This window comes from Nicotiana tabacum, chromosome 9 (assembly GCF_000715075.1).
Source record: "Nicotiana tabacum cultivar K326 chromosome 9, ASM71507v2, whole genome shotgun sequence".
Taxonomy (NCBI): Eukaryota; Viridiplantae; Streptophyta; class Magnoliopsida; order Solanales; family Solanaceae; genus Nicotiana; species Nicotiana tabacum.
In genome coordinates, this window is record NC_134088.1 from 8,167,398 (window position 1) to 8,193,370 (window position 25,973).

Genomic DNA, 25,973 nt, shown 5'->3' on the forward strand with positions numbered 1-25,973 from the left:
GGAGATTCCCCCTGCACATTTACTTTGGGACTACGGGTTAGATTCCCGGGAGATTCCCCCTGCATATTTACTCTGGGACTACGGGTTAGATTCCCGGGAGATTCCTTCTGCACATTTACTTTGGGACTACGGGTTAGATTCCCGGGAGATCCCCCGTACATATATTGAGGATACCGAGAGATCCTCGTGATACCAAGAGATCCCTAGTACATATTGAGGATACCAAGAGATCCTCGGGATACCAAGAGATCCGTGGCTTATATTGAGGATACCGAGAGATCATCGGGATACCAAGAGATCCCTAGTACATGTCGAGGATACTAAGAGATCCTCGGGATACTTAGAGATCCCCGATTACTTTCCTTGTGGTTTGGTTTCATCATTGTTTCCGTTATTGTACTCTTATTATCTTGCATAGATTCTTATTGTAGGTTCTCAATTTCATTGCTTATTTTATCCTTTATATTTTATATAATCTCAGTAGGGCCCTGACCTTCCTCGTCACTACCCAACCGAGGTTAGGCTTGGCACTTACTGAGTACCGTTGTGGTGTACTCACGCCTCTTCTGCACATATTTTTTTTCATGTGCAGATCCAGGTACCTCTACTCAGGCGCACTATCAGTGAGGCAAGAGGACTACAGAGACTTCGAGGTAGATCTGCTGCGTCCGCAGACCGACGAGTCTCCCTCTTTATTCTATCTTTAGTACTTAGTTCTCTTTCCTTCCATTTGTTAGATATTCTGGAGTTTGGAGCCTCACTGTACATTTCTGTAGCCTGTGTTTTCCCGTGAGTTTCCGGGTTTTGGGATTGTTTTAGTCTTGAGATATTGAGTCGTACATGCCGAGCGGCATTCCGTACAATTTCCTTTTTAGATAATTAAATATGGTATTCTATTTTTCCGCAATTATTATGTTTCCGCAAGTGTTAGACTTACTTGGTCACGGAGACTAGGTGTCGTCATGACATGTTCACGGTTGGTGAACTAGGGTCGTGACAAGTTGGTATTAGAGCTCTAGGTTCATAAGAGTCACGGAACACAGACCGGTTTATTAGAGTCTCGTTGATCGGTACGGACACGTTTGTACTTATCTACGAGAGGCTATGTAACTGTTTAGGAAAATTCTTCACTTCATTAATTTCCTTGTCGTGCAATATTTTTGACATCAATTCTAAACTTTTGTCTTCTATTCTCTCACAGATGGTGAGGACACGTGCTACTCGGGACGATCAGGCACTCGCACCCCCTCCTGTAGCCGTCAGAGGCAGGGGTCGGGGCAGAGGTCGTGGACGCGCACGGGGTGCAGCCAGAGCACCTGCGCGAGCTGCCGCTGAGGTACCGCCAGCAGATCCAGCCGGAGTTCAGGCACCCGACACGCCTACAACCACTACTACTCCAACCCTTCAGGAGATATTGACACAATTTATGAGTATGTACATCACGCCGGCTCAGACAGGGTTGCTTCCCCTTGCTGCAGCAACATCCCAGACCGAGGGAGGGGCACAGAGTCCCGCCGCCCGCACTTCTGAGCAGCGAGTCAATATCGGAGAAGCAGACATCGAGTGAAAAATATAAATTCAAGGTGCCTAACTTCCAATTGCCATAGATCAAGTCAAAATTGAAAGTCATTCTTATCTTTCAACTATTTTCGTCTTCTCGTTTTTTTATAATCAAATTTTATCACAAACATCACTATCCAATTTGATGTAGAATGTATCAAATTTCCTTAAAGAAAGAAAATATATATTAGGAATGATTGGTTCTGATAGTTAAATAGTTCATTTCAGTTGTTAAGCCGTCAAAAGCAGTGACTTTGTAACTTTAAAGAGTTACACTCAAAAATTGTAATGGGATGAATAAGATCTTCCGTTCTTAATAAGAGATTTCGGATTGAGGTTCCAAATATAAAAAAAAATCCTTATAAGAGACATTTTTTGCTTAATAGACCTTATGCGATACGAATATTGATATGCTGGACATCGGGTGAAAAATATAATTAAAAAGATAAATCCAAAGTGCCTAACTTCCAATTGCCATAGATCAAGTCAAAATTGAAAGTCATTCTTATCTTTCTATATATTTTCGTCTTCTTGTTTTTGTTTTTTTAATATATTATCACAAACATCACTATCCAATTTGAATCCAAAATTTCTTAGTACTGAGAGGAAAGTTCATGTATAGTTATAGGCCCAGCTCCTTGAATTTTTTGGGGTATTATCAATTCTAGTCAGTGTCAGAAATTATTTATATTTGATAGTCGAAAAAGTGTATAAAAGTAATATAATTTTTGTATATAACAAAAATAATGTATGTGTGTGTATGTGTGTGTGTATAATATACAAAAAATATACAATTTTTGGCTATTATTTTAAGAACGACCATACAACGTGAGTTTCTTCTTTTTTTCTTTCCCATCAAAATGACCCTACTCCAACCTGAAAAGCAGCCCCAAAAATTGAAAGAAAAAAGAAAACAGGTAGTGGTGGAAAAAAGTTGGCTAGATTACTCATATTAAATTAATATTATAGCCTAATTATCTAGTTCTGCCCAACAAGAGTTTAATTTAGTTATCATCAAAGGATATAGTGGAATGGTCGGGATACCTCAAACTTTAACTAGAGTTATAGGGTTTGAATCCTGAGAATTAAGAAATTCTTAGAAGGGAGCGGCTTACCTGCTTAATGAGCCTATTAAGCATGAATCTGAATTAGTTGGGTCATTTGATTTCGAATATTTCAAAATGTACCGGGAAGTTCTACATTGGGAGGTAAAGCGCTATTATGGTTGTCCAACGGGCCGGCCCATCCCGCTTCAAGTTAAACGGGGTGGGCCAATGTTAAACGAGACATAGGATGGGATGGGACAACCATTTCGTCCCGTTTGTCCCATTCCGTTTCGTCCCGTCCCGCCAGAACTTACTTTCTTTTTAAAAAAACTAGTCGTTGGGCAACGACTTAAATTGCAAAAATAGACGTTGCCAACGGTCCAAACAGCCCCTACCTCCCCCCTCAAAATACCCCCAAACTTTTAATATAACCCCTAAGTTTATTAAATTATATTTTAACCCTATTTTCCACTATAAATACCCCCATTCTTCTTCATTTTTCCCACAAAAAATCAATCTTCTATCTTAAATCTCTTACATTCTAATATTCTATCTATATTATTCTCTCAATTTTGTTACTATCAAGTGATAACTTTCAAACTTCAAATTAATTCGTCAAGTATTTGAAGCAATATATTGGGCAATTTCTTCAAGTTTCAATATTTAATCACGGTGCACTCGTTCCATCTCCTAATTTTAATATATAATTTTTGCTTATCATTTTAGTGCTTAATTGTTGTGTTTACTTTACGTGTTATATTTTCATATTTCATTTCTGTGTTTAATTTTTGTGTTAGCTTTTTTAATTTAATTTCGTATTTAAATTATGGCACCTAAAATGTATTTGGCATTTTAAAAAAATAGTAAAACAAATAGTAAAGGTGAAAGTAGTAGTAATCCTAATCCTTCTCCTAGACCTAGAATTAGAAAACATATTGATGAAATGACTCATGTTGATGAAACTTCATTTTCCCAACCTCCCACATTTTATGATGTTCATGTCGAAGAACAATTAGATCATGAAACTTTACAAAGACAATTTGGTAATGATATTTTTTTAGGACGAAGAAAATTAGGATGAAGAAAATGAGGAAGAAGAATTAGATGAAACACCCACTAGTCCCGCAACACAAGCTCCAACTCAGAGTCAATCTCGGTCTGGAGCTTTACCCCCTGTACCCCCTGTAAGGGGTAAACCTAAGGTTGAACGTCCCAAAACATCACTTGTATGGAAATTTTTTAAACATGATAAAGTCAATCATCGTGCTATATGTGAAAAATATAAGCAACAATCTGCACACTCAACAAGTGGTGGGACGGGGGGTTTAACTAGACACTTAAGAAAGGATCACAAATCTTTATGGATACAAGCTAACATAGAAACCGGAAAATTATAGATCCTACCATCAGTACCGGCACGCCTAGTGGATCTGGTTCTAATCAAATTCAACAACAACTAGACCCTGCTTCTGGTCATGTTTTACGCCCTTATAACAAAGATAGAGACGTGAGAACTTAGCAAAAATGGTGGTTGTCTGTAGCTTACCTTTTACTTTTCCTTCTCACCCTGCTTTTGTGCATTATATATAAGAAACTTATAACCCTGCTTTTCAAGGTTTTCCTAAGACCACGGTTAGTAATGATGTTTTTAAATTTCAAACCGAATATCTTCAGTATATTCGTTGTGGTTTTTTTACTTAGATTGTAAAGTGTCTATCACATCTGATATAGGTCGTAGTCCTAGTGGTTGTGATTATTTAACTGTTACATGTTATTGGGTTGATCATCACTGGAACTTGCAAAAACGTATTATTGGTTATAAATTTGTTGATTCAAAACACACTGGAGCATATATTGCAACTATTGTTCTACAAATACTTGATTTTTATGGACTCATTAATAAAGTTTAACTATCACCTTAGATAATGCTTCTGCTAACACAACCGCAGCAAATAACTTAAAATCTAGACTTTGTCCAATTAATCCAACAATTTTTCATGTTAGATGTGCATGCCATATTTTTAACTTGGTTGTAAAAGATGGTCCTAATTTATTTTATGATGCTTGTAGTAAAATACAACATGCTTGTGGCATTTTTGTGCTTATAAACAAAGTAAAATTCGTGAATTTGCTCAACAGTGTGCTAGTGCTAACCTTCCATTTAGAAAAGTTACAAAAGATGTTTGTACTAGGTGGAATTCTACTTGTGAAATGCTTAAAGTTGCTTATAATTATCAGGTGCCTATCCAAAAGGTATTTAATATGCATAATGCTCACCATGTTGATCAAATTGTTGATTCTAATTTGGATGAGATCCAAGAGCTTACTAAATTTTAGAAAAATTTTATTATGCTACAAAATAATTTTCTGGTATATATTATCCTACTGTTACACAAATATTATGGTATATTTGTGGAATTTCTGTTGTATTTGGTAAGTATAAAACAAATCCAACTTATGCACCGGCCATTAAAGAAATGCTTTTAAAATTTACAAAATATTTTTCCCCTATTCCCGAAGTTTATTTAATTTTTACTCTACTTAACCCATCTTTAAAACTAAGAGGTGCAAAGGGACTTGTTCGTAAAATTTATGAGAATTTAGAAATTCAAGAAAATGAACAACCATCTCTCGAAAACTGCCAAGCTAGCATATATTCTTATGCTAGATCAATGTTTGATAAATATAAATCTATGGATACAACGGATTGTGAAACTGCTCCTTCTACTTCTAAGTTTAGAGCAGAAGTTTTATGGGAAGATATGGATGATATAACAGGTTTTGATTCCTCTATTGATGATGAACTTGATTCTTATCTTAATCAAGGATTGGAAAATATTAAAGACGAAGAAGGCAAGGAACAACTTTTGTCATGGTGGAGGGAGCGTGGCAAGGTTTTTCCAACACTTTCAATTATGGCCCGAGATATCCTGGCTATTCAAGCATCATCAGTAGCATCGGAGAGTCCTTTTAGCGCGGCAAAATTTCAAATTAGAGATCATAGACACGCATTAACGGAGGACAGTCTAGAGATTTCCGTATTATTCAGAGATTAGATTAATTCAGAAAGAAAAAATCTTGGTTTTGAAAAATTAACCACTGGGGAAGAAGAAGAATACAATGAGATACTTACCACTGGGAGCGATGACGGCATGGAGCTCATGGAACATCAATTAACATTGCCAATTCCAGCAGAATGTTCGAGAGATATTATTGATAAGTTACAAAAAAGCTATATAGGAGCTTACAAATATTAGTATAATAATTTGTAATTGGCTACTAAGAGGCCTAGTTCAAACAGAACCCTTCCTAGAAGGTGGCTGCGTAGATTAGGTGCTATTCAAAAGAATTATATTTGTATTTGAGATTTGAAAGTTCTATTAATAAAATAAAAGGCTCTAAGCGTTGAAGTTTTTTTTATGAATTGTCTTAGTTACTTAATAGTTAATACTTTGAAATTATATTAACTAAATTATAATTGTATTATAAATTTATAATTAGTAGAATATTTCATTACAAGTCTTTTGTTTTAATATTTTATAATTCTCTACTTAGTTTTCTAATTTTCATTTTAACATAGTAACATTTAAGTTTATTAAATAAGTCAAAAATCTAGCCGTTGCAAACTTTAAAAACATAGTAATTTTCAAAAAACTAGACGTTTTTTTTTAAAAAAAAATACACTTAAGGCCCACGAACCCGTCCCATCCTGTCCCGTCCCGTCCCGTCCCGTCTCATCCCGTTTGTTAGCGGGACGGGATGGGACGAACGTTTCGTCCCGTTTGTCCCGTCCCGTTCGTTCCGTCCCGCCTTCATCCCGCTTAAATGTCGTCCCGTCCCGTCCCGTCCCATTAATTTGGTCCCGTCCCGTTGGTACCTAGGGCTCGAACCTGAAACCTCTGGTTAAGGATGAAAGAGTACTTACCACTCCACCACAACTTTGATTGGTGTCACCCAAAAATTCGTTATATATACCCCAACAACGACTTAGAAAAAACTCTCTTTCTCTCACTTGGGGTCAAAAGTCAAAAACATTTTTTTTTTAAATTTTTACATTGACTAGCTAGTAGTAATAAAGGACTTGGAAAAGCGAGTGAACTTTGACAAGCACTAAAGTAAAGACCTAACCCCGTACACATTTAATGTTACTAGCCAATTGAATTCCCAAATTTTAGGCAACAAAGAAAATTACAAAATTATTTAATTTAACAATAAGCAAATTACAAAAAAAGTAGCATTGGCAGAATTTCTATACAATCTATAAATAGAGGCTCGATAAGCATTCGTGCTCTACAAAAACAAGCAAAACTTGCTGAGTATTGAAAACAGATTATAGCGCTTACTACTAGTAATTATATACATAAAGTAGCAGCATTAATACGCAAATTATCCCGAATTCTATTAAAGGATATAATTTAATGGTCAATAAAATGGAATGAAATTATCATGGGAGATTAGGGGTCAAATTCCAGCATAGACAAAAACATTACAAAGTTACTAAGTACGTACCTTTGTGGTGGGATAGCAGGTATTTTGATAAAATAATCGATGTACTCGTAACTTAATTTGAATACTATCATTACGTTATAGCCAAAAAAAAATATGCACATATTACATATTTATGAGGGGGATTTGTATCTATATCCGCTTTTTGGGTCACGTTTTAACTTGTACTCGCTTTGCAAAAAAATTGCAAACGTATCCACTTTTTCGCGTAACTTCAGCATACGGGACTGAAGTAACAAAGGCAATCACGCAAAACTTCAGCATTCTAGTAGACGGGCATGAAGTAACAAAGGCAGTGCTGAAGTTTTTTTTGTCCTGGATAAGATGCTGAAGTTATTTAGTTCATTTGTAAAAATTTAAGCACTAAAATAGCTTAAGTTTTTTTGTCCTGGATTCATTAGTTTTGTCATAAAGCTTTTTCAAAAATTTCAGCATAAGATGCTAAAGTTATTTAGTTCATTTGTAAAAACTTCAGCACTAAATAAGCTGAAGTTTTTTTTGTCCTGGATAAGCTTTTTCAAAAACTTCAGCAGAAGATGCTGAAGTTATTTAGTTCATTTGTTAAAACTTCAGCACTATATAAGCTGAAGTAACATTTTGCAGGAAGAGTGAAATATAAACTTTATTTCTTTCGTTATTAGTAGTCTTATTGCTATTTTTCACAAATGTTCTTTCGGATATAACCAATGAAAAGTTCTACCAATGTGTTTGCCAGAATTCTGATTACTGTGTCCCTTTTTCCACAGCTTTCGTCACCCCAACCAATGCTTCGTTCACCACAATCTTATAATCCACATCACAAAATCTCAGATTGTTAGTGTCTTTCAGTTGTTAATAGAAGAAGAAGAAGAAGAAGAAGAAGAAGAAGAAGAAGAAGAAGAAGAAGAAGAAGAAAACGAAAGAGGAGAAGGAGGAGGAGAAAGGGACTGAAGTTGTTTAAAAACTGGGTACAAGTTAAACTTTTTTAAAAAATGGGTATAGGTTAAATGGGGGCGACCAAATAGGGCGCCCCATGCAATTTTTACTATTTGTGAAGCCACAATAAATTAAAATATAATGCAATTCCTAAACAGTGGCGGAGTCACCTTATAGGAAAGGAAGAGATGTCAAATGACATCCCTTCGCGAGAAAAATATACTATATAGGTAAGTAAAAAAAATAAATTTTATATTATATATATATTATGTATTGATTCCCCTTAATTTTCTAATATATGTTATTTTTATATATTTTGATACCCCTTAACGAAAATTCTGGCTCCGCCACTGTTCCTAACAAGATGAATGTTTATAGCCATTATGAGAACTTTAGTAGTTAAGGGCAATATTTCTCCTTAGAATGTTATTTGGTTTACCAAACAGCACTATTTCTGGAAGCATCATTAAATATTTTGAATAAAAAAATTCACATCTATTCAAATCAAAGATGAAGCCATCAAATCAAGAATGATGATAATTATTGAAACATGATTGTTTGGATTCAAGATTAAGCAAACTATATATAATTGTTATAAAATTGGAAATTCTACTTTAGCTTTGCTACCAATTCTTCAATTATATAATTACGAGATACAGCAGTTGCATCTACCAATTCCATTTTACTTATTTGCAAAGTATAATAATCATGTACATAATAGTTGAAAAATCATTCTTCTTGTTTTAAGATTTTTTATTTTTATTTTTGAAAAGATATAAAATAGTATACTCCATCTAATTAAAACAAAGATCACATGCTCAAATTTTTATTTTTAATAAAGGAAAAAAAAAAGGGATGGGAGAACTTACAAGAAAAGGAAGTTGAACAATAAAATTACTAACTCTGAAGGAACAGTTGTAAGTTGCAACAAATTCCAATTGTAACTAACCTATCCTTTCGGTACACAGAGCCAGATTCGGGATTTAAAGTTCGTAAGTTCTTATAATTATCTCAAGTTTTTATATAACAAAAACAAGATTTGCTATCAAATATTTATAGATATTTAATGAATCTTTTAATTCATATATATATTGAGAGAGAAAATTAAATTCATGTGAACCCATCTATTACATGCTAGATATGTATCTGGTAAGTTGTCATGTGTTAGGAGGTCACGGGTTCGAGCCGTGGAAATAACCTCTTGCAGAAATGTAGAGTAAGGCTGCATACAATAACCTTATGTATCGACCCTTTTCCGAACTCCACGCATAGCGAGATCTTAATGCATCATACTGCCTAGGGGTGTCAATGGATATTTAAAAACCGATTAAACCAACCGAACCGTACCGTACCAAACCGATTTTTAGGTTTCTTTTAATAAAACCGTAAGTTTTTATATAAATCTATAACCGTACCGATAATTAGGGGTATGTTTTTTATTTTATGAAAATAAATCCAAAAATACCGAACCGTACCGAAAAAATTTATATGTGAAAAATATAATTATATATTAAGTTTAAAAATAATAAATTATTAAATTTTTCTTGTGTGTTAGAATTATGAAAACAATTACAGGCCAAAAAGTAATAAAATCAAAATTATAATTCCCAAACCTATTATGCTATCCCATTGAAACTAAATTATTTCCAGCATATTCACTAGCAAGACATAAGGTATTTGTAGCGATTATGAGTAGCAAACTATGATGTATTGACTATGTTTTCTTTCGTATGATTTAGATTTATCTTTTTGAATATTTAATCTTCTATAGACTTTATTCTTGAGTCTCAGTCCCAGCTTGGTTAATATCTTTCCACTCGAGTGATTTATATTTTCTTTATATTAATTTGTTTAATTTCTTTTACGTTGTTGTAAAGTAGTTGATGGATCTATATTCCAGTCGTCTTTCATATTTTCTTAATTCATCACCCTTTAAAATGTAAAAATATCTACAAAGTTTTGTTAAGTCCTATAAAAGTACGTATTTTATTCCATTCTACTTCTACTAGTGACTTTTACATGACATATAAAAAAAATACCGAAAATTAACCGAACCGTACCAATACCGAAGAGAAACCGATATGATTGGGACGGTTTCGAAAAATTTAATTTTGATTATATATAATAAAATAACCGAAAAATTAGTATGGTATAAAATTTACAAAATAGCTGTCCGAACCGAATCATTGACACCCCTAGTACTGCCCTTATAGATGTGTAATTGCCAATGCTTTAAAGTGATAAGGGTACAAGATAAAAAGGAAGGAAGTTTTGATATCCTTATCTCAAAGACTGAAACTAGTTAAAAATAAATTAAAGGTGGTATGGGGATTCAGGTTTTTAAGAAAAGAAAAAAAGTGAAGAAATCTTTTAGTATTTTTATGATATTCGAGGTTTGCGTCCTCTTGAAGTTTTCTAAAATCCAAAACTTATTAAATTGAAAATTCTGGCTTCGATTGAAAATCGAAGCCAGAATTTTCAATTTAATAAGTTTTGGATTTTAGAAAAACGACTTCAAATGCTAATATCTTGGTTTTATGTATAATATTTGTATAAATTTTAATAAATTTCTTAATGTAAATATATTATTAAGTAAAAATTACTGGCTTCGGCCGAATCAGTTCCGGGCTTCTAGCTTCCCCTGCCCACACCCGATATTTATATCAATCTTATAGATGCATGACGTGTGTCTGCATATATCTAGCATTTAATCATAGTTAATTATGCATTCTCACCACATTAAAAAAGAATAAACTTTATTATTTTGTTCTCTAAGAATTTAAGGTTTTCTTTACCTTTATGCCTTACCGGTAGGTATTAGTATTAGTTTTTTACTCTCTTATTCTTAGATATTTATTACTGCCTGTTGTTTCTTTCGCTTCAGTTATCTTATCATCTTGTTGTTGTTACTGCTTGTTTATTTCTGCCTTCTTTTTCCTTTTTGCCTTGAGCCGAGAGTTTTCGGAAATAGTCTCACAACCTTCACAAGGTAAGAGTAAGACTTGCTTACACACTACCTTCCTCAGACCCCACTTGTGAGATTACACTCGGTCAATTGACGTTGTTATTATTATTATTTAACATTTATTTATTCAAGACAGTTATTAGTTGCAAAAGCTGATCGAAGTTGAGGGTTACTACCTGTTAAAGTTCATCTAACACTTTGTCATCACTTGTTGAGTAGTTTTAGTTAGATTTTAAATAAGTAAAAGCATTTAATAAATATGACAAATTTAATTTGTTCTTGATTCTATAGTACAGTTGTGTTTTCTTTGTCTCCTTCAAATGTTTGCTATACAGTTTTGTTTATATTGATTTGTAGTTATTGAGCTTTTCAATATTCATTCTACCTCTTCATATGGCAAATGGCAATACATAAATTTCTATTTCATTTGTTCAAATAAGACTAAACTAGAGAGAGATGAGTTCTTGAATTATTCATTTAGTTAGTTATTACTCCAAATCATCTTTCTATGACATCTTACCTGACTTGAATGAGTCCCTTTTTTATGTGTTTCACTCACATTTTGATAATTATGTCGGGATTGAAAATGACATAGCGTTCCTGATAGAAAATGATGGTTCTTTTAGAAAAACAAACTTATTCAAGTTCTTTTTCCCAAAAAAGTCCCGCTCTAACCGCTCCACGAGTCATCTTCTTAAAAGAACCCTCTTTGCAGTCCGCCCTTCCTTGAATTATTCGTTCATGAAATACTTATTAAATATAAAGCACAAAATTTATTTCGACCCGTCATAATTCTTAATCATTGCATCGCACCCGGCATCATTGAACCATCTATGATGGGGGGAGCTAATGCACAACATAGTTTCTTCTTTTTTTTTTTTTTTTTTTTTGTAAAACGCTCGACCAGTGAAAAAAAGTATTTGGCCGAAGCCAAAAAGAGGGTGATCCAACTTATCCGTTTTAACATATATATCTTTACTTGGGGGAGTTTTTCAAAAGAGTGTTACGGTCTAGCAAAGAGTGTAAGTCTATAAGCTTATCGATAACAGACACACAATAAAATAAAATAAAATTGCAAAGAAAAGAGACTCCTAAAAGCCTATTTCAGAAGCCAATAGGCAAACTAGTATTGTTTTTTCATAAACAATTAAAAGGTAGGAACTTAATAACGAAAAATACTTATCTTAACAACCTCAGAAGAAAAATAGGAAAAGAAAAGAGAGGTACTTAATTATCTAAACTTCCAAAAAAAAAAGGGGACAAGATAAGAATGAATAATAAAAAAGGGTGATTAGAATGATGACTAATTGGAACCATAATTTAGTACACAAATAGTTTGAACAGTCTACAAGATTTAATAATTGTCACAATCTCCAATTTCCATGACAACTTCCTAAAAGTTCTATTCCATAACAAAAATAACCATTGGGAAAAATAAACAAATACCTAACGCACAAGACACGCTCTCTTCTTCTTATTCCCAAAAGAGAGCTGACTTTTCTTTTGAAGAATATAGACTTAAAACTAACCAACAACAAATAACTAAATAGATAAATACCATTAAAAATTATGGTGATAAGTACTTCTTCATTTTTAATTAAAGATCTCGATTTAAAATCCTAGACATGAAATCGCCTTTAGTATGCATACTTTATGCCCCGCCCCAAACCCTAGAAGTGGGACTTTCCGGGTTGCGATGAATCTCTTGGTATCACACCTCAGCATGGTCGGGCATTCGGCCATGGGCATAAATCACGCCCCCGCCAGCTATCTTGGATTATCATGGTCGGAAAATTGGGGTCTTTTGAGCAAGTTGCCTCCTCTATAATGATTTTTCTAAAATAAGTAATGAAAGGGAAGTCAGGGGCCAAAGTGTGTTCGTTGTTGGCTGTATAGGCGCAAATAAGGGTTAGACGAGCTTCAAAAATGGTACCGGATAGCGGGTGGAAACAAAAAATTTAAAAATAGAATTAATGAAACCACATTTAACCATTTTTTAGGAGTACACAACAACCTTATTTTTCTTGACCATTTGATCAAAAATCCAAATAATCAATGGCCTATAACAAAAGATGGATTAACTGGGACCTACATTAGACAATGAATTTATAAAAAGCTTAGCTTGTGTTCAGACTTAGCAAGACCTCAAAAAAGAGAGAGAAGAAAAAGATCAAAAGCAAAACACAACAAGATTCAATTTTTTTTGAAACCCAACACCCTCCAATTCCACTTTTCTTCTTCATTTCCCATTTCTAGACCAAAAATCTTTGAAAAATATTCAAAACCCATCTCTAAAATCCTTCAATCTTCAATACCCAGATCATAGATTTTTTTAAATTTGGATATTTTCTTCTATATTTCTCTCTGACCACCATTTTCCTCTGTTTTTTCCCTTCTTTGTGATCATCATTATGATAGGTGTCTTACTGTCTTTTCCACGTGATTTGGCATTTGAGGCTGTGTCCTCTTAAGTCTTAATTGTATTGAGTCTTGAATTCAAAATTTTCTGTATAATTAATTGTTTGTTCATAAAAATTCCGTTTTGATTACTACCTACTTTAATTCTTGAAGTTATTGCTTCTGTATCCTTATTTTCTCTGTTTAAATATTTTCCAAGTTATATGCTTTTCTCAATTCAACTTTGAATTTCAAGAGCCCTGTTTTTTCTTGACTCATAGTATCAGATACTGAAATTTGAGTTATGGGAATTCAAAAAGACAGGGTGAAATTTAATGTTGGTGGTAGAATTTTTGAAACTACAGCTACAACTTTGGCGAATGCTGGTCGGAATTCGCTATTTGGAGCCATGTTTGATAATGAATGGAACCTAAATTCTGATGCCACAACCACTGAACACTTCATTGATAGGAACCCTGATTGTTTCTCTGTCCTTCTTGACCTACTCAGAACAGGAGAGCTTTATGTACCACAATATCTTCCTGAAAAGTTGTTATATAGAGAGGCTATGTATTATGGTTTGTTAGATCATGTCAGGTCAGCTAAGTGGGGTCCATTTGATGGAAACAGGCTCGGCCTAGCCAGGTCAGTGACAGGCCGAGCTCCGGGTGATGGCACGGCCATCCGGGCTGGCCCGGATGGCGGGTGCTGTGTAGCTCATGGTAGTATGGTTCATGTCTATGATTGGATGTTAGAAGAGCACCCTGCAATTAATCTTGATTATCAAAGGGTGAATGATGCAGGGTGGCTTGATTCCGAGAACATAGTGTTAAGTGCTTGTGAAAGATTAGGTAAAGGAGATGGAGGCATGGGTTTGTTTAGCGCATCCAGTGGGGAGTTAAGGTACAAATTTCATGTCAAACATGAAAACCAAGTGAAAAGTTATACAGCTGGTGCATTGAGTTTTAGCTCAGATTATAAGTTGTTTTCTAGTTGTAAAGGTAGAAGTAATGAGTATGGTATTGGTGTATGGGACCAAGTTACTGGAAAACAGATAGATTTTTTCTATGAGCCACCTGGTTGGTCTCTTGGTGATGCTGACAAGTTACAATGGTTACATGGTACTAACTGTTTGTTGGTTGCTACTTTGTTTCCAAGGAAGGACAATTGTTACATCAGTTTATTGGATTTTAGGGACAAGAGTATGGTTTGGTCATGGTCTGATGTTGGCGCGCCAATAACGGATGAGAGGAGAGTTAGGGACGCGATAGCAATGGAGGAAACTAGCTCCATTTGTGTGGTGAATGAGTATGAAGATTTGGGGTTTATGGATTTGAGGAGGAGTGCTGGAAGTGTAAGGTGGAGTTCAAGAAGTAGGTTGATGAAGGGGAAAATGCCGGACGAGCCGTGTTATCCTAAACTGGCATTGCACGAGGGGCAATTGTTCTCATCGATGAACGATTGCATTTCTGTGTTCTGTGGCCCTGATTATGTTCTTACATCAAGGCTTCGACGTAGCTATGGTGGTTCAATTTGTGATTTCTCAATTGGTGGTGATCGTCTTTTCGCTCTTCATAGTGAAGAAAATGTATTTGATATATGGGAGACTCCTCCTCCACCAATTGTATAACAACAACAAAAAAAAAATCCAGTGAAATCCCACATGTGGGATCTGAATAGGGTAGTTAGTATGTAGGCACCTTACGCTTACCTTGAGAAAGTAGAGAGGCTGTTTCCGACAGACCTCCACCAATTGTATGATTTTTATGTTTTGTTATCCATAGATGAGTGAGTTTTGTTCTCTTTTTTTCTTCAGATTGTTAAGAGTGATGTATCAAGAAACTACAACAGATGATTTTAAGATAGAGAAACTAAATAGAAATCAGTGTGTAATACTATCAAGATTGTGAGTTTGTGTATACATTTGAAACTGACATATTAAGGAAACTGATTGCTTAGAAATCAATATTTCAACTTTCACCTTTGCCTTGCTTCTAATAGATGCATTCTTTAAATTTTTAATGCACCTGTCAGTAGATATATTCACTTTCAGGCTAAACTGAAAACTTCAATTCATTTTTGTTATCTTCATTGGACCACCTTATGATAAAGTACTACCAAATCTCTTTTGCATAAAACCTATCCAACAACCTTCTTTTGATCTAAGCTTTAACAAAGATTATTCCTCTTTATGTAGTTGTACAATTCGGTGTAACTGGTAAAGTTGCTGTCATGTGACCAGGAGATCACGGGTTCAAGTCGTGGAAACAGCCTTTTGCAGAAATGCAGGGTAAGGGTGCATACAATAGACCCTTGTGGTCTGACCCTTTCCCAGACCCCGCGCATAGTGGGAGCTTAGTGCACTAGGCTGCCTTTTTACGTAGTTGTACAATACAATGTAACTTAAAGTTACCAGTAAGATTCCAGATTGCCAACACTTAAAAGAATTGTGGGGTGTGAGGGTGGGTGTGGTGGTACCATTTGCATGTGAGCAGTTGTAACTACTCAGCCAGGCTAAGATTATTTATTAGTGGTTTATCTAAGAAAAAGAGGTAAAGTTTTGCTTTGTTTTTCCAGATCAGTAGGGTAACTCTTTCTGTCACTGAAACATAGGGGCATCTTTTTCTCTTTCTTTATTTTCCTTAAATGGTAGTTTCCTGGTCAGTTTATGCGCACCTCAACTATTCCACTAGATACTTGCAGTCCCGAATAACTCTCTTCATCAAACGCTTTTAGGAGTCTCTTTCCTTTTCAAGCGACTTTATTTTATTGTGTTTGTCGTCGATAAGCTTATAGTCGTATAGCTCTTTTGAAAAACTCCCCAAGTGAACATATATATGTTAAACGGATAAGTGGGTCACCCTCTTTTTGGCTTCGGCCAAACATTTTTTCTTGTTGGTCGAGCTTTTTACAAAAAAAAACGATGCAAGAACGTATTCTTTAATCTAAGCTTCTTCCTTGTGCACTAGCTCCCCCATCATAGATGGTTCAATCACACCTGGTGCCATGAAATAATTGAGAACTACGATAGGGTCGAAATAAATTTTGTTCTTCGTATTCAATAAGTATTGCATGACTGAATAATTCAAGGAAGAGCGGACTGCAGGGAGAGTTCTTTCAAGCAGATGACTCATCGAGCAGTCGGAGCGGGATTTCTTTAGGGAAAAAGAACTTGAATAAGTTTGTTTTTCTGAAGGAATCACCATTTTCTTTCAGTGCCGAGTAACTCTCTCCACCGAATACTTACAGTAACGAGTAACTCTCTCCATCAAACGCTTAAGCAGATGAAAAGAAATCACCTAATTTTCTTTTGATTGTTCCAGGAATTATATCCCGATCATCGGAAAATTTTCATCAAACTTCATTGACCAATAGGCCACGGCCTCGGAATGCCGAGGACATCTTTTTCCTGTTTTGCAGTTAAAACAAGATTGCTGGTAGCTGCAGGATAAAAAACGGGTGGTTACTGTAAAAACAGATCATATCAACAAATGCTGACTCTTGCCTTTTACCATTCACGAAATCTGGAGCCGGCATTATTTGTTTAATGGAACCACTAATCACTTTTTAATGATTAATAATATTCATCGAAAAGCACGACGCCTAATACACGACAAATTTTTCAAAATTATAATAATGCAGATCATTAAATTAAGTTTAAACTTCTATAATGGGAGCAAATCCCCATTTAAGAAACCCCACAATCAAAATGAAACCTGTACTCTTTTGACTTTCGCCTGCGATGTTTCAAGTTTCAACCACAATCTAGCCTTATCTCAAAACAAGGATCATTAAACAAAACAACTACTAGTACAGTCAAACCTCGATATAACAGTCTCGTTTGTTCCGATATATTTTTGTTGTTATAATAAAGTGTTGTTATAAAGGGAAATCGATTCTCAGGAAAACTTGGCTTTTATAGCGAATAGCTGTCATATAGAGATGCTATTATAGAGAGCTCTGACCGTTGTATTTTTTTTTAAAGTATGATTCCTCTTGTTTAAGAGAATACTTTAGTGCAAGTACATCAGATTTACAACCTGTTAGCATGAGGTTTAGATGTCCAAAATGCAAAATAACAATAGACAGATAACTCAATAACAACGAAAACAGCAAATCCAGTATAATTCCACAAATGGAGTCTGGGAAGGGTAATGCGTACGCGGACCTTACCCCCACCTTATGAACAGGGGCGGATGCAATGTCTTACTAGCGGGTTCAACTGAACCCATAACTTTCGACGCGGAGTAAAAATTTATTAAAATTGTAACAATAGTAGATATGAACTCATAACTTTAAAAATATAATGGGTTCAATATTAAAACTCTTAAAAGTTAAACCCACAAAATTTAAATCCGGGATCCGCCTCTGCTTATGAAGACAGAAATGATGTTTCCGATAGACCCTCGGCTCAAGAACAATGATAAGGAAGCAATAAACAATAGCAACAACAACGTAATAGGGCAACAACAACTAACGACCCAATGAAATCCCACTAGTGGGGTCTGGGAGGGTAGTGTGTACGCAGACCATACCCCCACCCCAAGGGATAGAGAGGTTGTTTCCAAAAGACCCTCGGCTCAAGAAGACGAAAAGAGGTAATATATCAGTACCATCAATAAAAACCATGCAAAAAAAATTAACAGCATCATAAGAAACAAGGTAATAAGGCAACTGAATCAAATGGCACAGCGAATAGACAGATAACTCAGTGTAAGAGAAATCACTGTCGACCATCTATTAAATCGGCCTCGAAACGAAGAATACAATGAAACTTTGGTATAAAATAAGCAACATGATATTCATGGGTACTAATTAAATAAAGATGACAAAATGTGATTTCCTTGAGAAATTTAAATTATTGTATACTACACTTACACTACCAAGAAACTTCCTGAGAAGATATTTCTCACTCTGATGTGTTAAAACAAGTCTTCCAAATATTGGTAAGAACTTGAAACTTGGGTCTGGACCGCTTAACCGGACCCAAAAAAATGGAAGGATACCTTCCCAAAGAATGAGCCGAGCGAAATGCATACTAATCAAGCGTAGTCAGGCATTACTTTTTTAAGGAATGTAATCGGCTGGGCTTCTTCAGGGACAACTTCGTCAAAGGGAACGTAATTCTGCTCCTTATCGTACACGTGACATATTGTCAGTATTGTCTTCATTAGACGCCAGTTCCATGAAGCCTCGTTCAGGTACTGTTAGGTGTCAACAACAAAATGCAAGAATGTCAATAACCAAACAAAACGATTGTAGATACACACACACACAGAGGTGACAGTGCTTTCACATCTTATTGCGCATATTTAATAGATATCTGACGAATTGTATGTTGTTAAGGAAAACAGGTGGTCTAAGTTCATAAAACACATTGCAGAAAATGTCAAGCGCCAACCTGAGGCGGAGCCAAGATTTGCAGTTTGTGGGTTCTGAATTTGCCACATAATTCCCAGTTCGTCTTAGTTATTGGGTCTTAGTTATTGGGTTCGCGACTAAATATTTATACATAGTTAATGAATTTATTAATACAATAACAGAGTTTAAGCAAAAATGGTTGGGTTCAGCCGAACCCGTATCGAATAGGCTAGCTCCGCCACTGCCAACCTCGCTGCCCCCACCCCGCCCCCCGCCCCTCAATATCCCAAGGACGAACCAAACAAAAATATGATACCCGATTAAAACGTCAATAAAAGAAATGAAACATTGTTAGAGAAAAACGGCTGGTACATAATACCTTTCCCCAATTCTGTTGGAGAGACTGATGAGCTGCCCGTAAATTGTAACTCGGTATTCTGGGGGATATGTGGTGGGGGATATGAACATTGATATCATGACAAAGAACCTCAATCCTGTAGAAAAGAAAGAGTAAATATCAGAAAAATGAACATTTCAGACAGGAAGAGAAAAGCAGAGGGAACAGTTCCTTAAAGCCAGAAAAAAGGAGAAAACTGAAAGTGTTATCTCTTAGACGCAATCAACTGTGACAGATTAATATATCAGTTTAATTCATTTCTGTTCTCAAGATTTTCAAATTGTAGACCCAATCAGTTGAGAGTGAGAGTACGGCCAAACTTTTATTGTTTGTTTGTCTTTATGTGGCCGTCCTTTATTTCCCCTTTTGGGCGAGGGGAAAAGTAGGAGAAGATGAGAGGCCGTTTGAATTAAATCCCAAGTTGATAGCATATATTAGTTTTAGCTGAGATGTGTTGTTTAATAGTATGGGGAGTAAAAGGATACTTACTTAACAGAATTTACGCTCTTATGTAAAGCAGCTCAAATGAGCAGGCACTTCCCAAACTATAAAGCAATGTTCTCTCAGTTAAGTGTACATACTATCCCCTTTTTCATGGTTCGAAAAAAGAGAACAGGAAAATAGCAATTTCCCGAATAATTTATCATTAATATAAACATGGATATCTGGGAGTATAACTGAACGGACATCGTTATACTGCTTAGTCTCACCTTTCTGGCACTTAATATATTACTCCAATGGCACCATTCCTTGACCTTCTTTCCTTTTTCATCCTAATATAGTTGAATTTCTTTTCTTAAATAGAACATATTTTCCAAGAAATTCAAGCTAGTATGAATTCATATTGCTTCATGCTATCTTTATCCTGAATTCCTGAAGTGATATCTTTCAAATATCTACTCTGTCACTTCTTGCTTCAAAATTTTTAAACATTTCATGCATGTACCTTGAATATCATAATCTATTCCAATTCTCCTATTCTAATATCTATGCTAGTCAAAGAAGTTCGTGACTTTGGATGGAGAAAGTATTTTTTTTAAATGGAGTGGTGGACGGAGCATTAAACACAGGGAAAAAAAGGTCACCTCTTCTATTTAGGTAATTTTTTAAATGCATCACTTTTGTGTGTAGGAAGCATAAGCTAATACTATGCCTTTTAAGTCCAACTATTTTCCAAGGATTTGCCAAACTTGGTTTCAAGATCTTATGTTTGTCACGAGAATAAGCTCAATTGATCTCGTCGAGGAAAGAGGCAATTAAAGAGTGGATTTTACTCTCTTTCTTGTTTCAATAATGGTGGTGTCAAGGCAGCTTTTGCTTACCTCGCCTATTCCACCGGATACCTGCATCATCCCCCAGTATAAGTATAGGTATAGGTATCCGGTAACTCTGTTCACCAAGATTTAGGCTATAAGAAAAAGGCACCTAGTTTTTTTTGTCTTCTATTAGGATTCGTACCTTGACTCCCACGATTTCCATTTCAGCTTAAATTACATAGGTAATACCTTAGGTGCAGTGTGGATTTATCTTGAGCCTAACTCAACCCCAAAAGCTAGCTCATGAGGTGAGGATTGCCAAGCCATATAAGGAGACCAAGTCCCCCATCCCTTAGCCGATGTGGGAGACTCAACATCCCCTCCCCTCCCGCACGCCCAAGCCTGCCAAATAGAGCATGGACAATATAATGGGGGGGCCAATATCGGTGAAAGAAAGAATTAGATGGGTACGGCACTAATACCACGTGAGAAGTAAAGGCACATGAAATATTATTACTGATATGCGTTCCTCAACTCTAATACAAGAGGCCCTGTTTATATCGATACTCTGCACAGAACACAATACACATTTTCCAATGTGGGACACTCAACCTACTATATACATAAACTATCTCACACCTTTCAGCCCAAAAAGTATTTACAGATTTACAGTTAATTCATGCAAGATTAAGAATTTCCGGTAATGTCAAGAAAGAGGATAAAAGGGATCAATTACCAACTAGGATAATCACAGTGAACTGTGCCATTCAGCTGGGCCTGAGCAGCATTCCACTCATCAGAATTTTTGAAGGGTATGTGAGGTGCCGTATGATGAACCATTGTAAAAGTACTCATCTGACCATTTGAAATCAAATAAAAAGTTATTAGTATCAGAACGTTTATCGAGCAAATCTTCAAAAATGAACTACCAAGAGGGAATCACAGGAGAGCAGAAATTGCTATTACCCAAAAATGATAACCCAACCACGGCATTAACCAGAACTTAATCCATCCAATAATCCCTGTTTTCCAGATTATCAATGGCCAGCCAATTGCCATAAAAGCGAAGACGCAACCCAAACTTATTTTCACCCGGTTAATTTCATTTGGTCTGAACTTCTTCAAATTGAAATGACAGAGCCACCTAAATCAAGATTTGATATAGTAGATATGAATCAGGAAATTATAAACAGCCATAGAAATTAGAAAATATGGCAATTTTCACAGCAGCATACCAGTGAGCTATAGACATCCAAGGTCGAAAGGGTCCATAACCAAATATAATTGCCTTCCTTAGAGCAGGGAACGAATCGAACTCCTCCTTCCAAACAGGCTGCCAAGCAGTATCTTCATGCAACCTGGAAATAGGGGGAAAATGTGAAATTTATAGTTTTCACATACTCCCTCCGTTTCAATTTATGTAAAACACTTTCCCTATAAGTCCATTCAAAAAGAATCACACATTTCTATATTTGAAAATAATTTAACTTTAAATTTTTCATGTTACCCATTTTACCCTTAATGAGAAGTTTTTATAGCCACACAAAAGCTTTTACACTTTAAGTTTTTAAGATCACAAGTTTCAAAAGTCTTTTTCTTCCTTAAGCTCCGTGCCAATTCCAACTACGTCACATAAATAACAGAGGAAGTAGATGAATAATGAGTACAGAGCGCCAGAGTCTAAATACTAAACAATTGCAAGGGAAGTTTTCATTGAAAGACAAGATTTCTTCAAGTAGTTGCTTTTAAATTACCATTACTGGAAAGAGCTGGCATACTACATTAGTCTACAAACTGGTAACAACTTTTATACCAATTTTAGACATGAAGGCAAAATTTGAACGTCGATGAAAATGACTTCCATTTATTTGAAGCTATCAACCACATTTACACCTATTATCTGACTTGTGTAGGATCAGTTGGCAAAAGTTTTTGGGTCACGTAATTTAGAAAATAAATCTTGAATTCCAATATTGGCAAGTATTAAAGGAGCAAGGCAGAATTATCTTCGGAACAGCTAAACACAATGGAATAAGACGTTGACATTTCACAGCTCATGCCAAAAACAAAGATGTAATTAACTTGAAGAAAAATAATGGAGAAGGGTCATTTGACGAACATGTTTGTTTTTGCGTGATGCCGATCATGCTTGAACCGCCATGGCTCATAGGGATATATCAACGGCAAAAAGGCCAGAGTTCCAATTATATCTTCCAATAATTTGTTCTTTGAGAAGGATTTGTGAGCGCAATCATGTCCTATTACAAAGAACTTCACAAATAAAACCAAAAGAAGAAAGATGAGTCGGAGTTTTATGGTTAAGCAAACTATATAAATAAAAAATAAATAATGGCAAGAACAAATCAAAGATTTACAGAACATACCCCTGTAACTGCTGTTCCTGTCCAAGCCCAGGCCAGGGGAAGTAGATACCATGGAGCTTTGGCAATCATGAAAAGCCCGAGAGTATATGAAGTTGCTGATATCAAAACTGACTTCAATGCCTTCCCATTGTCAATCTCGAATACCTGATGCAGTAAACACAATCTAAAATGAAAATTGTGCCATCAATAGCAAATTACTAAACAATGAAAGTTGTGCGGACTCTTCATTTACGGTGTCGCACCCGTGTCGACACAACACCGACACTAGTATGGGTGTGGGACACATACCGGATCTGGTCAATCAACATTGGGTACTTTGACCATAAACTACGGAGAAATTAGAGAGAAGATTATGCATTTTGATTTTTCAAGACAAAAGCTATTGTAGATTTTTAGATGGCTACCTACAAATTGAGAAAAAGCTTGAATCACTTCACTGTACAAGCTATATGTACGTTTTCCATATAATGTCTCATACTTTAGACATCTTTTTTAAAGCTTTATTTCTAGATATAGCCGAATCCTCACACTCTTATCCTTCCCTGGATGTTTATCCCTGAATCTTAAAATTTAGATCATAAAGGATCTTACCTCTAGATCCACACTCGTACAGGATACCCCACCCAAGTCAGAGCAACTTGGCTCAAAAGGGACTGGATGATCATTTGTGTAAACTTTTACATAAACAGTACATCTCATAAGAAAGAAGTGTGGGCAGTTAATGTACTAACGCCAATCACCAGGTTCTAAAGGAAATGATGGCAATATGTAAATTTTCACAAGCCTTTTTCAGAGGAAATAATAGTACCTTCTTTGGGAGAGTTTCAGTAATATCTTTCATTGTGACTTTATCAGGTAGCGGTTCTCCAATTTGTCTAAACCCATACATTTCACTTAACCGCTTCCTATCCTCTGCACTGTCTAATGAAGAAGGTGCTATCGGAACTGCAACAGCTCGTACAACATTTGTCTTTCTCAAAGAAATTAAGCAGCTTTTTTGTTTGGATCTTATCTGAGGTAGACTTTCCCACTTTAAACAATATGTTCCTGCTCCTATGCACAAACATAAGATCGTCCAGAAAGCTGGTCAGACACAAGCAAAATCCATTCAAGGCTTCAATAATTTCAAGCGCAGAGATCAAAGAATTCAGTTATTTTTATGGTTTTCAGCATAGTTACTAAAACTTGGCCTGAAACCGTGCAATACATGAGAATCTTAGTATTCATATCTTAAATGAGAAATTGATTTAAATCTTTTCAGAAATATCAAGATGAACCAATATACATAATGAATATTTTTGTTAACAATAACATTTCTAGGTTGATACTATCGCATCCTTTTCCATTTCATTAAAACAAGCAAAATAGTTAAGTTTATCAACCAAAAAAACAAAAGGAAAGTCAACAGATTTTAAATTAGAAAAATGGCCTTTAGTTTAATGATTCTATTTTCATACCGAAAGAAACTTTGTCTCGCAATCCAACACTCTCTAAAATTTAGAAATTATTTCGAAAGGACTATTGGATAAAAACATAAGCAAAGAAAGTCGTTTTTCCCCCTTTTAATGGAAAATATTTTTCAAAGGAAAATAGTATTTCAAGTTTGGTTGCCAGAAAATGACTTTCCCTGGTCGTGTTCATCCCATTCTTGGTCTTCTAAATACTGATCTTCCGAATGTAATTCTTCCCGATAATAAGCAGTTTTTGAAGAACATTTTCCTTCATAGCAAAATCAGCCAGAGAGGAAACATATACATATGAAAACCCTCAGAGTCTAGCCACTTTTTTTTCAGTAATCAATTACATAACTAACTCCAAGCACATGTAACCGAAGGATGTGGTGCAGCGGATGGGGCTGCTCTTCCTTTAACCAGAGGTCTCGAGTTCGAGCCCTGGGTATGGAAAAATCCTTGGTAGGGAGCGCTTCCCCTCGAATGGGGCCCTACGCGGCGCGAATCCGGATATAGTCGGGCTCCAATGCAGGTACCGGACACCGGGTGGAAAACCAAAAAAAAAGTATTTTATGCTATGTGGTTGAAGATGTTTACATTTATGTGTTCCACTATCAAATCCTATTTTATGTGGCAAACTTTATTTTTAGTCAACAACAACAAACCCAGTGAAACCACACAAGTGGGGTCAGGGAAGGGTAGTGTGTACGCACACCTTGCCCATATCTTATGAAGGTAGAGAGGTTGTTTCTGGTAGTGTGTACGCAGACGTTACCCCTACCTTATGAAGATAGAGAAGCGATTTCCGGTAGACCCTCGGCTCAAGAACAGAAAACTTTTCTATATAGAAACAATTCAACTTTAGACTTTCTATTTACCCTTACCGAGGATTTATATCCATACAAATGTCTCTAACTTAATTTAGACCACAAACTTCAAGATTCCGTCTTTCTTTCTTACACTTCGTGTTCAATCAAACAATGTCATACAAATTGAGAAGGAGGGAGTAGAACTTATATATATATACAAACCTGAAGAAGCAACTTGGGTAATTCTAGTGCTATGAATTGGTCTTTGTTTGGAGGCCTAATACATTATAAACAAACAAAAAACATAAGCTTACAACTAAAATGAAACAGTATAGCAAAAATGGGAAGAAAACAGAATTAAAGAAATGGGGAATGTACCAAGAATAGAAAACCAGAGTCTGCAACACTACAAGCCATGTCAAATTATAGAGCAGATTTTGTAATTCAAGAATTCACAAAATTAAAAACCCCACTTAGCTAGTATGATTCTTTAGCCCTTTTTTTTCTCACCCCTTACCAAAATAACCAATAAAAATTGGTTCTTTGAAGATAAAGGGTGAAGGGTAGAGAAAAGACCAAGAACTTTATTTGTGTTGCAGTAGTAGCCTAAGGAGGTAAAAAAATTCACATGGGAATATTTATAGCAGTTTGACTGTTTCAGTTTGAGGTATGAGGTTTTACAACAATTCAATTGGACGGAAAATTGCTGCTTGGACCAAGTGTGGATAGAATTTTGTTCTAGGATTTTGCGGACCCCTAGTGCGACAGTTGCAAGACTTTTTGTGGTCAATTTGTAATTTGTCAATTTCCTTGGTTCATTAGAGTTCACAAATTTTTGGAAAATGGCAGATGTTAATACATTTTCTTTTTTAAAAATGGTATCGGCCAGTTTGCATATAATTTTATTACGAGACCGTTTGGATTAG

General features: G+C 35.6%; 2 protein-coding genes across 3 annotated transcripts; one reads left to right on the top strand and one right to left on the bottom strand.

Annotated features, from left to right (window-relative positions):
- Window positions 1-13,134: 13,134 nt before the first annotated feature.
- Window positions 13,135-15,351, top strand: LOC107809770 (BTB/POZ domain-containing protein At2g24240). Its single transcript, XM_016634461.2, has one exon. The coding sequence runs from the start codon at window positions 13,694-13,696 to the stop codon at window positions 15,017-15,019; it is 1,326 nt and encodes a 441-aa protein (XP_016489947.1). The 5' UTR covers window positions 13,135-13,693; the 3' UTR covers window positions 15,020-15,351.
- A 2,752-nt stretch (window positions 15,352-18,103) lies between these two features.
- Window positions 18,104-25,736, bottom strand: LOC107809769 (omega-6 fatty acid desaturase, chloroplastic). 2 transcript variants are annotated; one of them, XM_016634459.2, is made up of 10 exons: window positions 25,426-25,736; window positions 25,270-25,324; window positions 23,596-23,840; window positions 22,788-22,931; window positions 22,523-22,674; window positions 21,639-21,761; window positions 21,370-21,547; window positions 21,140-21,258; window positions 19,130-19,244; window positions 18,104-18,593 (listed from the first exon to the last, which is right to left on the bottom strand). In XM_016634459.2, exons 1-10 carry the CDS (start codon window positions 25,462-25,464, stop codon window positions 18,432-18,434), a joined length of 1,332 nt encoding a protein of 443 aa, XP_016489945.1. In that variant the 5' UTR covers window positions 25,465-25,736; the 3' UTR covers window positions 18,104-18,431. The 2 variants fall into 2 exon arrangements, with proteins under 2 accessions (XP_016489945.1, XP_016489946.1); XM_016634460.2 differs by having other exon boundaries at window positions 23,596-23,834; window positions 25,426-25,707.
- Window positions 25,737-25,973: the final 237 nt, after the last annotated feature.